Source organism: Corythoichthys intestinalis, chromosome 2 (assembly GCF_030265065.1).
Source record: "Corythoichthys intestinalis isolate RoL2023-P3 chromosome 2, ASM3026506v1, whole genome shotgun sequence".
Lineage (NCBI taxonomy): Eukaryota > Metazoa > Chordata > Actinopteri > Syngnathiformes > Syngnathidae > Corythoichthys > Corythoichthys intestinalis.
This window is the reverse complement of record NC_080396.1, coordinates 4,189,762-4,202,583: the sequence shown is the minus strand read 5'-3', so window position 1 is coordinate 4,202,583 and position 12,822 is coordinate 4,189,762. Positions and strand designations below refer to the sequence as shown.

At 44.3% G+C, this 12,822-nt stretch overlaps 1 protein-coding gene across 1 annotated transcript in view; it reads left to right on the top strand.

The window, feature by feature from the left end:
• cfap221 (cilia and flagella associated protein 221) overlaps positions 1 to 12,822 on the top strand; it is a 77,731-nt gene that overhangs the window by 41,590 nt on the left and 23,319 nt on the right. The window contains exons 14-20 of the mRNA XM_057830389.1: positions 552 to 641; positions 793 to 888; positions 6,820 to 6,907; positions 7,112 to 7,203; positions 7,295 to 7,372; positions 7,487 to 7,594; positions 7,673 to 7,792. Coding sequence (XP_057686372.1) covers positions 552 to 641; positions 793 to 888; positions 6,820 to 6,907; positions 7,112 to 7,203; positions 7,295 to 7,372; positions 7,487 to 7,594; positions 7,673 to 7,792 — 672 coding nt within the window. The remainder of the gene's footprint in view (positions 1 to 551; positions 642 to 792; positions 889 to 6,819; positions 6,908 to 7,111; positions 7,204 to 7,294; positions 7,373 to 7,486; positions 7,595 to 7,672; positions 7,793 to 12,822) is intronic.

Sequence of the window (12,822 nt, the reverse complement as noted above, 5' to 3'; positions counted from 1 at the left end):
GTTAGTTCTGAGCACGTATTTTTTCACCTGAGATTCAGTGACCTGATTTTGAGGATCTGCCAATACCAAGTACTGATCAGATACGTCAGCAATTTTATCATTTCTTTTTTTGTGCGTGTGTGTCTTTGTTTCGTTTAACAACATCCACCTCGATTTTTGATTATTTTGTAGTTTCTTAGCCGTTGGGAAAAGAAATGTAAAAACACTTTCCACATGATTCTGACCTTTAAAAAATGACGTGATGGGATCGGGGACAACCCTAAATCCTTATACCTCTGGATTATTTTGTTGTTTGTAGCCCTTCACTCATTCACTGCCATGGACCGCGATAGACATTAAATTTATTGGAAATGAGAAGGCTGACAGTGAGTGAACTTGTTTCACTGTCATTGACGGTGATAAAAGTCAAATAAGATAAAAGAAATACCATAATTGACCTCAAAAATCTAAAATGTCTTTTTTTTTCTAATTAAAAAAATAACATAAAAAAATATGTTTCGCCTCACTTTATATTAAACTAATAATTACTGTATTTCAATAACTGTTAACAGGTTAGTAAAGGAGCTGTTAGACAAGATGAAGACTTTACCAGCGGACCACCCAAACTTTACTCAATCCGGCTAATATCTGACGCAGGGCAGGTAAACATGGCCTCTCGCACTGATGTTCCCTTGAATCACCATTCTTATTCGTTTTTGTCCATTCAGATCTGAAGAAATACTTTGACGTGCACTCGTTGTGTTGACAACATGTAAAAATCGTGCCCACAAGATGCATTTATTGATCATTTAGGTCCCCAAGGGAGCTCCATCCTTCCAGTTTCACCCCAACTTTCAGTGGGCGCTTAAACAGAGAGCCCTCAAACTCTTCCAGCAAGCAGCACGCAAGGTATAGCCACAAGTTGGATTGAGATACAGCTAAATTGTTGCTTTATATTTGCATTCTTAAACATTGCATTGCATTTACACTGTTACATTTACTTTAGTCATTGTTTGAAGAAAAATGTAGTTTTACCATGCCATGATTTTTACTATGGGTGTAACGGTACACTAAAATGTAATTTCAGTTCGGTTTTTGAAGTACCTTGTTCGGTTCATTTTTGGTACAAAAATGCATGAAAAAAACTTTTGGGGGATATTTTTCTTTTATTGATTACACTGTATTTTAAAACTTTAAGACCTTTTTTAGTGGTTAAGTATGGTTATTAAATTTTATTGATGTTTTTATTTTATTTTATATATTCTCAGCACTGAGGGTAAATTGCAATGACATGACACCCCCACCCGTCCATCCGTCCATCTAACCATGGCCCCCACCTATCATTCGTCCATCCATGCACCCACCATAATCACCCATCCGTCCATCCATCCATCCATTCATTCATTCATTCATCCACCCACCCACCTCATCTATCCATCCATCCATTCACCTCACCTACCCATCCACCCACCTCATCCATCCATTCATCCATCCATCCATCCATCCATCCATCATCCGTCCAACCACCATCCATCCATCCATCCATCCACCTCACCTATCATCCATCCGGCCATCATCCGTCCACCCACGTCAACCGTCCGTCCATCCATCTACCCACCTCACCTATCCGTCCATCTATCCATCCATCCATCCACCTCACCTGTCATCCATCCGGCCAACCATCCATCTCACCTCACCTATCATCCATCCGGCCAACCATCCATCTCACCTCACCTATCATCCATCCGGCCATCATCCATCCATCCATCCATCCATCCATCCATCCATCCATCCATCCACATCACCTAATCATCCGTCCACCCGCTTCAACCTTTCGTCCACCCGCTTCAACCTTCCATCCATCCATCCATCCATCCATCCATCCATCCATCCATCCATCCATCCATCCATCCACCTCACCCATCCGTCCATCTAACCATGGACCTCACCTATCCATCATTCATCCATGCACCCACCCTAATCACCCATCTGTCCTTCTGTCTGCCCGTCCATCAATCCTTTCATTCATTCATTCATTAATTCATCCATCCACTTCACCTATCCATCCACCCACCTCATCTATGCAGCCAACCATCCATCTCACCTCACTTATAATCCATCCATCCATCCATCCATCCATCCATCCATCCATCCATCCACCTCACCTATCATCCGTCCATACACCCACCCACCTCACCTATCATCCGTCCATCTAACCATGGACCCCACCTATCCATCATTCATCCATGCACCCACCCTAATCACCCATCTGTCCTTCTGTCTCCCCGTCCATCAATCCTTTCATTCGTTCGTTCGTTCATCCACCCACCTCAACCATCCATTCATCCACCTAACCCAGTACTTCTCAAATAGTGGGGCGCGCCCCCCTGGGGGGGCGCAGAGCGATGCCAGGGGGGGTGCATGTGTCCTCGGGGAACATGCTTTTTTCTTTTTTTTTTTTTTTTGCCGGACTGGAATAAAGTGTACTTGCACATCCACTCAGTGGGTGGCAGTGGCGCTCTCAGAATCTCAGAATCTCAGAATAATTTATTGTCATTGTTCCAACACAGAAACAACGAAATTAAAAAATAGCAGCTCTCATGGACCAAAAACAAGGAAATAAATAAAATAAAATAACAGTACTTAAAAGACTATACACTCTATGAGGTGGGGGATATATACACGGGCAAGGATGATTATGAAAAAAAAAAAAAAAAAATTTATATGCATTTCACTGTACATGTGCACATTGATCCAAAACCACATTCAGTGTGAGGCGTTCAGAGCAGCGACGGCTCTCGGATAAAAGCTGTTTTTTAGTCGATTAGTTCTGGCCTTTATTGCCCTGAAACGCCTCCCAGAGGGTAATAGTTGGAACAGGTGGTGGCCAGGGTGTGAGGAGTCTCTGGTGATGCTGTGAGCCCTCCTGAGGCAGCGGGTCTTATAGACTGACTCCAGGGATGGAAGAGGGCAGCCAATCAGTCTCTGGGCGGTGTTGATGACCCTCTGGAGCTGGTTCCGCTCTGCTGCGGTGCAGCTGGAGAACCACAGCGAGATGCTGTAGCTCAGCACCGACTCCACTGAGCAGCGGTAGAAGACCAACAAGAGCTCAGTTTTAATGTTGTTCTTCCTGAGAACCCTCAGGAAGTAGAGTCTCTGTTGGGCCTTCTTCAGGATCGCTGTGGTGTTGACAGTCCAGGTCAGGTCCTCACTGATGTAGGTGCCCAGGAACCTGAAGTCTGGAACCATTTCTACCCGGTCCCCATTGATGGTGATTGGCTGGATGTCCGGTTTACACCTCCTGAAGTCGACGATGACCTCCTTCGACTTGGAGGTGTTCAGAGTCAGGTTGTTGATGGTGCACCAGCCCGACAGACGCTCCACCTCCACCCTGTAAGCGGACTCATCTCCTCCTGAGATGAGCCCCACCACCGTGGTGTCGTCCGCGAACTTAATGATGGAATTGTTCGGCTGGGTGGGGGTGCAGTCGTGGGTGTAGAGGGTGTAGAGTAGGGGGCTGAGCACGCAGCCCTGAGGAGAACCGGTGCTGGTCCTCAGAACAGAGGACAGGTGGTGTCCTACTCTCACCCTCTGGGAGCGGTCTGTCAGGAAGTCCATAATCCAGCTGCAGATGTTGTGGGAGAGACCCAGGTCCCCCAGTTTGCTCACCAGTCTGCTCGGGATGATGGTGTTAAAGGCCGAGCTGAAGTCCAGGAAGAGCAGCCTGGCGTAGCTCCCCCGCTGTTCCACATGAGTCAGTGTGGTGTGCAGAGCTGTCGCGATGGCGTCCTCCGTGGACCGGTTGGCTCTGTAGGCAAACTGGTGGGGGTCCAGTGTGGGTGGCAGGCATGCAGTGATGTGACCCCGGACCAGTTTCTCAAAGCACTTCATAATGATGGGAGTGAGTGCGACTGGCCGGTAGTCGTTGAGGCAGTTGATGGAGTTCTTTTTCGGCACAGGGATGATGGTGGAGGACTTCAAGCAGGGCGGGATGGAGCACTGGGAGAGGGACTGGTTGAAGATATTGGTGAAGACCCCAGCCAGCTGGTCAGCACAGTCCCTCAGCACTCTCCCAGCCACTCCGTCAGGTCCAGCAGCTTTCCGGAGGTTCACTGCCTTCAGGGTTCTCCTCACCTCCTGTGCCTGAACCGTGAAGGGCTGGCTGTGGAGGGTCTGAAGCAGTGGTTCCCCCGCTGGGGGCACAACCTCGAAGCGGGCGAAGAAGTGGTTGAGCTCCTCCGCCAGTGAGGCGTCCCCAGAGGTTGGGGCAGCGTTGCTGGATCTGAAGTTGGTGATGTGACGGAGCCCCCTCCACACCTGCCGGCTGTTGTTGCTGCTGAAGTCCTCCTCGATCCTCTGCTTGTAGCCTGCCTTGGCTTCTCTGATGCCCCTCTTCAGGGCCGCCCGGGCACCGCTGTACCGCTCCCCGTCCCTGGACCTGAAGGCGCTGTTCCTCTCCCTCAGCAGGGCCTTGACCTCCCTATTCATCCAAGGCTTCTGGTTGGGAAACACCTGGATGCGTTTTTCCACCGTGACGGTGTTGATGCAGTGTTGGATGTAGCCCAGCACAGCGGAGGTGAAAACCTCCAGGTCCTGGTGGCAGAAGATGTCCCAGTCGGTGCTTTCAAAGCAGTCCTGCAGCTGCTGAGAGGCTCCATCGGGCCAAAAAGTCACAGTCCGGGTTATGGGAGGTGATTGCTTTCTCACTGGTTTGTAAGCCGGTATCAGGAGCAGCGACATGTGATCAGAGGAACCCAGGTGGGGCAGCTGGATGGCCCTGTAACCATGCTTGATGTTGGAGTAGGCTTTATCCAGGGTCCTAGTTCCCCTGGTGGCACATTTAATGTGCTGGTGGAGTTGTGGGAGCGCTACTTTTAATTCAGCATGGTTAAAATCCCCTGCAACCACATGCACTGCTTCTGGAAGGTCGTTCTGTAGCCGGCTGAGGGCATTGTTCAAGTGGCTAAGAGCCGTGCTAGCATTAGCATCCGGTGGAATGTACACAGCGGTTACTGTGACAGCGGTGAACTCACGTGGAAGGTACAGGGGCCTGCATCTGACCGTGATGAACTCCAGATCTGCGGAGCAGTGGTTGTTGATAGTAGCGGCGTTTGTGCACCAGCTGTTATTGACGTAGATGCAGAGCCCTCCGCCCCTGCTCTTCCCAGAGTCGCGGTTCCTGTCAAGTCTGTGCGCTGTGCGGCCCGCTAGCTCCATAGCCGCGTCCGGGATGGATGAGTGAAGCCAGGTCTCCGTGAACATCAAGATGCAGCAGTCCCTCACGAGCCTGTTGCCTGCCAGCTGCAGCCTCAGCTCATCCATCTTGTTGGCGAGGGATCGGACATTAGCGAGGAAGATGCTGGGTAGCGGCGGTTTGTCATTTTCAGAGTGCGTGCAGTATTTTTGAACTAAGGAAGAGCACTCAGCACACAGAAAACAGATATGAAGAGCAGTGCGCCGCCGCCGTTTTCGAAAGCCGTTTTCCGACCGGACTCACTCACGCAGCGATCCACTGTCTTGTCCGGTTCTCACGTCGCCGCCCGAGAAGTGCCATTTTCGGCTTGGGATCGTCACGACGACCGCCCTCACCTACGGTTCTACCTCGGCCGCCGAGAATGCGCTTTTTTCATGCCGTTTGCCTTTTAGCTTTGACTTTTAATACAGTGGGGTGATGAGGAAAGACTACTGTTTACTGTGTCTGAAAATAATTATAGCGGACTGCCAGAAGCCAAATCAATTAAGACGCCACTTAAAGACATTCGACCCCAATCTCATTGATAAGCCGCTTGATTGTTTTTCAGCGAAAACGTGCCGAATATTGCCAACAATAGTCCTGCTTTGTCAGTGTTATATCAGTAAACCAGTGAGCATTGTTAGCATGCTGATTGCAAAATGACTCCACACCATTGCAAAGGAGGTAATACTGAGTGTGAGCAGCAAAAATAAAAGCTGTCCTTCTGTCCAAGGACACTCTTTTTTCCCCTTTATTCATTTTTGTTTTTTCGGTCAAATTTTTTGGCATATTGTCCTCATGAGTAAATGTTTCTAATCAATTAGAATTTGTTATTATTTACGGATTTTATTACATTTTATTTTTCTGTATCAAATGGTCAAAAATACCTTGAGTGTGTTTTTACAGTTTGAATGTGACTTTTTTTTTTTTTAATTCAGGCAAATTGATGCACGTCAAGTCTTCTCTGTTACAAACAAAACAATGTTAATAAAGTTATACTTTATTATAAGTTGATCTGTTACTTTTTTTCTTTATTAGAAAAAAAGGACACAATGTTAGGCAGATGCGTATTTATAACAGTAATTTTATAGACGAATAATACTATTTACAGTGGCGGCGGAGAGTTTGGGGGGGCGCGAAACATTTACGTCTTGCTTGGGGGGGCGTAACAGAAAATAATTGAGAAGCACTGACCTAACCCATCCATCTCACCTATCCATCCACCCACCTCACCTATGCAGCCAACCATCCATCTCACCTGACTTATCATCCATCCCTCCATCCACCTCACCTATCATCCATCCATCCACCTCAGCTATCATCCATCCACCCACCCACCCACCCATCCATCCAGCTCACCTGCCATCCACCCACCTCACCTATCATCCGTCCGTCCACCCACCCGTCCATCCATCCGTCCGTCCACCCACCCACCCGTCCATCCGTCCGTCCATCCACCCACCCGTCCATCCATCAGTCTGTCCATCCATCCACCTTAATTCATGCATGAAAACAAAGACTGATATACGATGCACTAGTGTCTTGAGGAACCCTTTCACACATCACCACGTTAGCGATTGCCTGATTGAACTTCGTTCCCCTGACAGGTTGTGATGCAATGTCGCATGAAGCGGATTCTGGCCTTGTGGAGAAATCTACCGGACACTGCGGCGGGGTTGCTCTTAGCCGATAAAGGTCTTTGTCACGCTCGAGTGCTTCCTTGAAGCAGATGTCCGAGCTTCAAATGAGGCTCTGTGTGCATTGGTTCATGATGTGAATGTGACCCCCGTGTGCATCGGTACACCATGCGAATGTGACACCTGTGCGCATGGCTTCATGATGCGAACGTGACCCCGTGGGACGGTCGAAGCTGACCTCTGTCGGTTATGTTTTTCACAGTTGAAAAGGAGGAGGCGTGTGTCATGAAGATCTCCCCTGACAGAATCTTTCCATCTTCTTTCCCGCTTTTCACTGATGAAGCTGATCCACTGGTTAGTCTGAAAATAATGTAACAACCCAACTGCGTTTCGGTGCAGAGGAAAATGCTTTGCTTTCATTCATGAAAATGAATTTTATTTGCAGGCTCTTGACTTCCCTGCACTGCCTGTGGATGCTGTAGATGTGAGGGTGACGACACATGTTCCTACCTTCAAACTCCAAGTAGGTGCAGTCATTGCTCATCAAAGCATTTACTCTCACGACATTTTTTACTTTCAGTGAACGCTTGAAATCTATTTATGAATGTCTTACTATGATACATATTCTCTTCTTTAGGTCCCGCAGTACTACAAGCTGATGGGATACCAGCCTGTTTCAGCCTGGGATGCTTTTAACGCCTTCATTCCCACTACGTTAGCTCGACCCCTTCTCACGGGAGATGCGGTGAAGTCACAACACATTATAATCAGCCGACATCCGAATATGCGATATTTACCGTGTATGGACTGTTCATATTTTTAGGAGGATGGTTTCCAGTCACCTACACCGGGAGAGGAGGACGAACAAGATGCCAATGATCTCAACTTTACTCTCCCTAGCGCTCTTCTCAAACCCATTCCCGCACACCCGCTCAGAATCTTCGTATGGACCTTTTTTCTCTTTGTACATAAATAATAAATATACAGCCAAGGTCGACCGATATAAGATTTTCAAAGGCTGATGCCAATATCGATATATGAAAAATCAAATCAGCAGATTGACGAAGTCTAAAGCCATTTTTGTTTTAAAAGCATGTGCATTGTGAAAGGCAATTCAGACACTTATTATATAAATTAGGGCTGTCAAACGATTAAAATTTTTAATCGAGTTAATCACCGCTTAAAAATTAATCATAACCATAATCGCAATTCAAACCATCTATGAAATATGCCATATTTTCATGTAAATTATTGTTGGAATGGAAAGAGTCAACATACTGTACATAAGTACTGTATTTGTTTATTATAACAATAAATCAACAAGATGGCATTAACATTATTAACATTCTGTTAAAACGATCCATGGATAGAAAGACTTGTAGTTCTTAAAAGATAAATGTTAGTACAAGTTATAGAAATTTATATTAAAACCCCTCTTAATGTTTTCGTTTGAATAACATTTGTAACATTTTCAGACAAAAAATCAACTAGTAGCTCACCGTTGTTGATGTCAATAATAACACAATGCTCATGGTGCTGAAGCCCATAAAATCCGTTGCACCCAAGCGCCAGCAGAGGGCGACAAAACTCCAAAAAACACAAGTAACAAGTGGACATGACACTGTGCTGTCATTTTAATCTGTTTGAGCGGTGCATGTGCGTTAAATGCGTCTAAATATTTTAACGTGATTACTTAAAAAAATGAATTACCGCCCGTTAATGCGATAATTTTGACAGTCCTAATATAAATGTATATTTGGGTAAAATTTTTCTTCTGCTACTTCCTTTTGCAACAGTGGTCACTAAGTGGTGCCAAATCCCAATTAACAAAGATCACCAAAACTATGACCCTAACAGTTATCCTATTATATTGGCTATATATATCGGTCGATATTGGCCGATTTTGAAAAAGTCCATATATCGGCCCAATAAATCGGCTGGCCGACATATCGTTCGACCTCCAATTGAAAGATTATTACTCAAACTCACTCAGATTTTTGCCAATTTTGAAAAAACACTATACAGTATGTCGGGCCGATACATTTTCCAGCCCACATATAGACCCTACTCACATGACGTCACAACCACGCCTCCCGCCATATTGTCCGTCTACTCGTTGTTTTGACGCATTACCGCCATGTAAATTCCTCCTATTATGGCGTGTTTTTTTGCTCGTTAACATTAATAATCAAAATGGTGAAGGCGTGTGTGGCGGTTGGTTGCAGTAACAGAGAAGATAGACGGAGAGACTTGAAGTTCTACCGTATTCCGAGAGACCCGGAGAGGAGAGCGAGATGGACTGCTGCAATTCGACGAGAAAACTGGGCTCCAAACGATTACCACGGATTATGTAGTAGTCATTTTATATCTGGTAAGATGCATTTAATATATATTTAGAGGGTTTTGGGCTGACAAGCACAATTAAGATCATTGCGAGGCTAATCGCCGACAACATACAGTTTCAAATTCAAGATGTTTATTTCTTCCACCATCATTACATTTTGAATAATATTTAGCTGGTACCAAGTGAAAGAAGCTGGCCTCGTCTACGGATCATCAGTTAAACAGGTGTGTCCAAACCTTTTGTAAAGGGGGCCAGATTTTGTGTGGTAAAAATGCGGGGGGCTACCTTGGCTGATTTACATAGAACAATATATTTAAACAAATGTTAGCAAGCCCTTCTGTGTGTCACATTTGCTTTATTATTATTTTTAATTCATAATTTCAACAGTCTCGTCTTTGTAGCGTTCTCTTTCGACACTCGGGCTCTTGCGAAATACTGCTGCTGTGAAATTAAACTAGTTTCAGGTTGCTATAATTTCTCGCTGCGCATCTTCCCTTTAATGTTGTCGTACATGTCAGCGTGTCTTGTTATTATCGCGTCACATCGAACTCTTTGAAAACAGCGACTGTCTCTTTGCAAATGAGGCAGACACAGTTGTTCCGTTTTTTATTGAAGAAATAGTCCAATATCCACCTATCCTTGAAGTGTCGGCCATCGCAGTCAACTTTTTTTTTTTTTTTTTTTGATTGTCGCCATTTTAGAAATCACACAGGGTAATGTTGCTTAAAGTGCTGCTCTTAATGTTTTTCAAAGTTTCGTGAGAATAGGCCGAGTTTCTGTGGAAAATATAGTTGTAGATATCACGGTAGCAGATGTCAGGCAGAGAGGGCGAAGACAGCGGGTCGAAAAATATCGATTTAGGCATCAAATATGGATCTGGCGAATGGATAGACTGAAGCTTTTCCACATAACGCCTTTTATGCAACGCATCCAAAGAGTTTACAGCGCCTGAAAGCACTGGGGCTTCCATGAATTGCTCTTTAAATTGAACGACTAATTGAAACCATTGAGAATAGGGCTAAACAGAGATGGACAATATGGCGGCCGGATACAGCGACACATCATTCTGTGACGTTGGTGAGTAGGGTCTATTGGTCAACCTTTAGTAAACAGTACTTTTTCATACCTTTTCAAAAATGTACATATTAGAAGGATTTTTTTTCTTCTGCTACTTCAAAAATCACCACCACTATGAACCAGTTATCCTATTATATTGGCTCTATATCGGCCGATCTTGAAAAGAATATGTATTTTGGGCCGATATGTCGGCTGGCTAACATACCAGTCAACCTTAAAGAGAAGGATCATCACCCAAACATTGAACATAACAGTTGTTCTATTATGTTGGCTAATATCTGATAATCTTGAAGAAAAAGACTAGGTCAATATATCAGTCAACCTTCAATATATAGTACTTTTTCCATTACTTTTTAGAAATGTGCATACTTGAAGTATTTTTTTCTTCAGCTACCTCCTTTTTTAACAGTGGCCACTAGGTAGTGCATAATCACTATCAAAAAAAGATCATCCAAACAGTGAACATAACAGTTTGTTCGATCTTGGAATAAAGTCCATATATCGGCCCAGTAAATTGGCTGATCAATATATCGGTTGACCTTCATGAAAATTATCACCCAAACAGTGACGTCTATTAGCTGATATTGGCTAACTTTTAAGAAAGACCATATATTGGTCTGATATATCGGCTGGCTGACATATAAATCAACGTTTCTTATACAGTACTATAAATTTTTGATACCTTTTCCAAAATACAAGCATATAGACCCCACTCACCAACGTCACACAATGACGTGTCGCTGTATCCGGCCACCATATTGTCCGTCATTATTTATCTGTATTCTCAATGGTTTCCATTTGTCGTGCAATTTATAGTGCAATTCATGGAAGACCCGGCGCTTTCAGACACTGTAAACTCATTGGATGTGTTGCATAAAAGGCGTTATGTGGAAAAGCTTCGGTCGATCCATTCGCCAGATCCATATTTGATGTCTAAATCGATATTTTTCGACCCGCTGTCTTCGCCGTCTCGGCCTGACATCTGCTACCCTGATATTTTCAACTATCTTGTCCACAGAAACTCAGCGTATTATCACAAAAGTTTGAAAAACTTTAACAGCAGCACTCTAAGCAACATTACCCCCGTGTGACCCTTTACTTCTAATTTTCTAAAATGGTGACAATCAATAAAAAAAAAAGTTGACTGCGATGGTCGACGCTTAAGGATAGGTGAATATTGGACTATTTCTTTAATAAAATATGCAACAACTGTGTCTGCCTCATTTGCAAAGAGACAGTGGCTGTTTTCAAAGAGTTCGATGTGACGCAATATTACCAAACAAGACACGCTAACATGTACAACATTACAGGGAAGCTACGCAGCGAGAAATTAAAGCAACTTGAAGCTAGTTTAATTTCACAGCAGCAGTATTTCGCACGAGCCCGAGTGTCGAAAGACAACGCCACAAAGACGAGATTGTTGAAATTATGAATTAAAAAATAAATAAATAAATAAAGCAAATGTGACACACAGGGGGGCTTGCTAAAATTTGTTAAAATATATTGTTCTATGTAAATCTGCCAAGGTAGCCCCCCGCATTTTTACCACACCAAATCTGGCCCCATTTGCAAAAGGTTTGGACACACATGTTTAACTGATGATCCGGAGACGAGGCCAGCTTCTTTCACTTGGTACCAGCTAAATATTATTCAAAATGTAATGATGGTGGAAGAAATAAGCATCTTGAATTTGAAACTGTTTGAATTTGAAACGGCGATTAGCCTCGCAATGGTCTTAATTCGTGGTTGTCAGCCCCAAACCCTCTCAATATATATTAAATGCATCTCACCATATATAAAATGACTACTACATAATCTGTGGTGATCGTTTGGTGCCCAGTCTTCTCGTCAATTGCAGCCGTCCATCTCGCTCTCCTCTCCGGGTCTCTCGGAATACGGTAGAACTTCAAGTCTCTCAGTCTATCTTCTCTGTTACTGCAACCAACCGCCACACACGCCTTCACCATTTTGATTATTAATGTTAACGAACAGAAAAACACGCCATAATAGGAGGAATTTACGTAATGCGTAAACACGACGAGTTGACGGACAATATGGCGCGGAGGCGTGGTTGTGACGTCATGTGAGTGGGGTCTATACATTACCACTTCCTTTTGTAACGCTGACCCATAGATGGTGCTAAATCACAATCAACTAAGATCATCACCCAAATGGTGAACATAAGTCATCCTTATATCTGCTATATATCAGCTGATAACGTCAGATAATGCTCAATTTCTCCCAGAAAATGATTGCAAATACAAATGCCTTTGTAGTAATATCTTCATTTATTTTGCTTGCAATGAAAAAAAATTAAATCATTATCATTTTACACAAAACTCCAAAAATGGGCCGGACAAAAGTATTGGCACCCTCAGCCTAATACTTGCTAGCACAACCTTTAGACAAAATAACTGCGAACAACAGCTTCCGGTATCCATCGCTGAGTTTCTTACAATGCTCTGCTGGAATTTTAGACCATTCTTCTTTGGCCAACTGCTCCAGGTCTCTTGAGATTTGAAGGGTGCCATTTTCAGATCTCTCCACAAGTG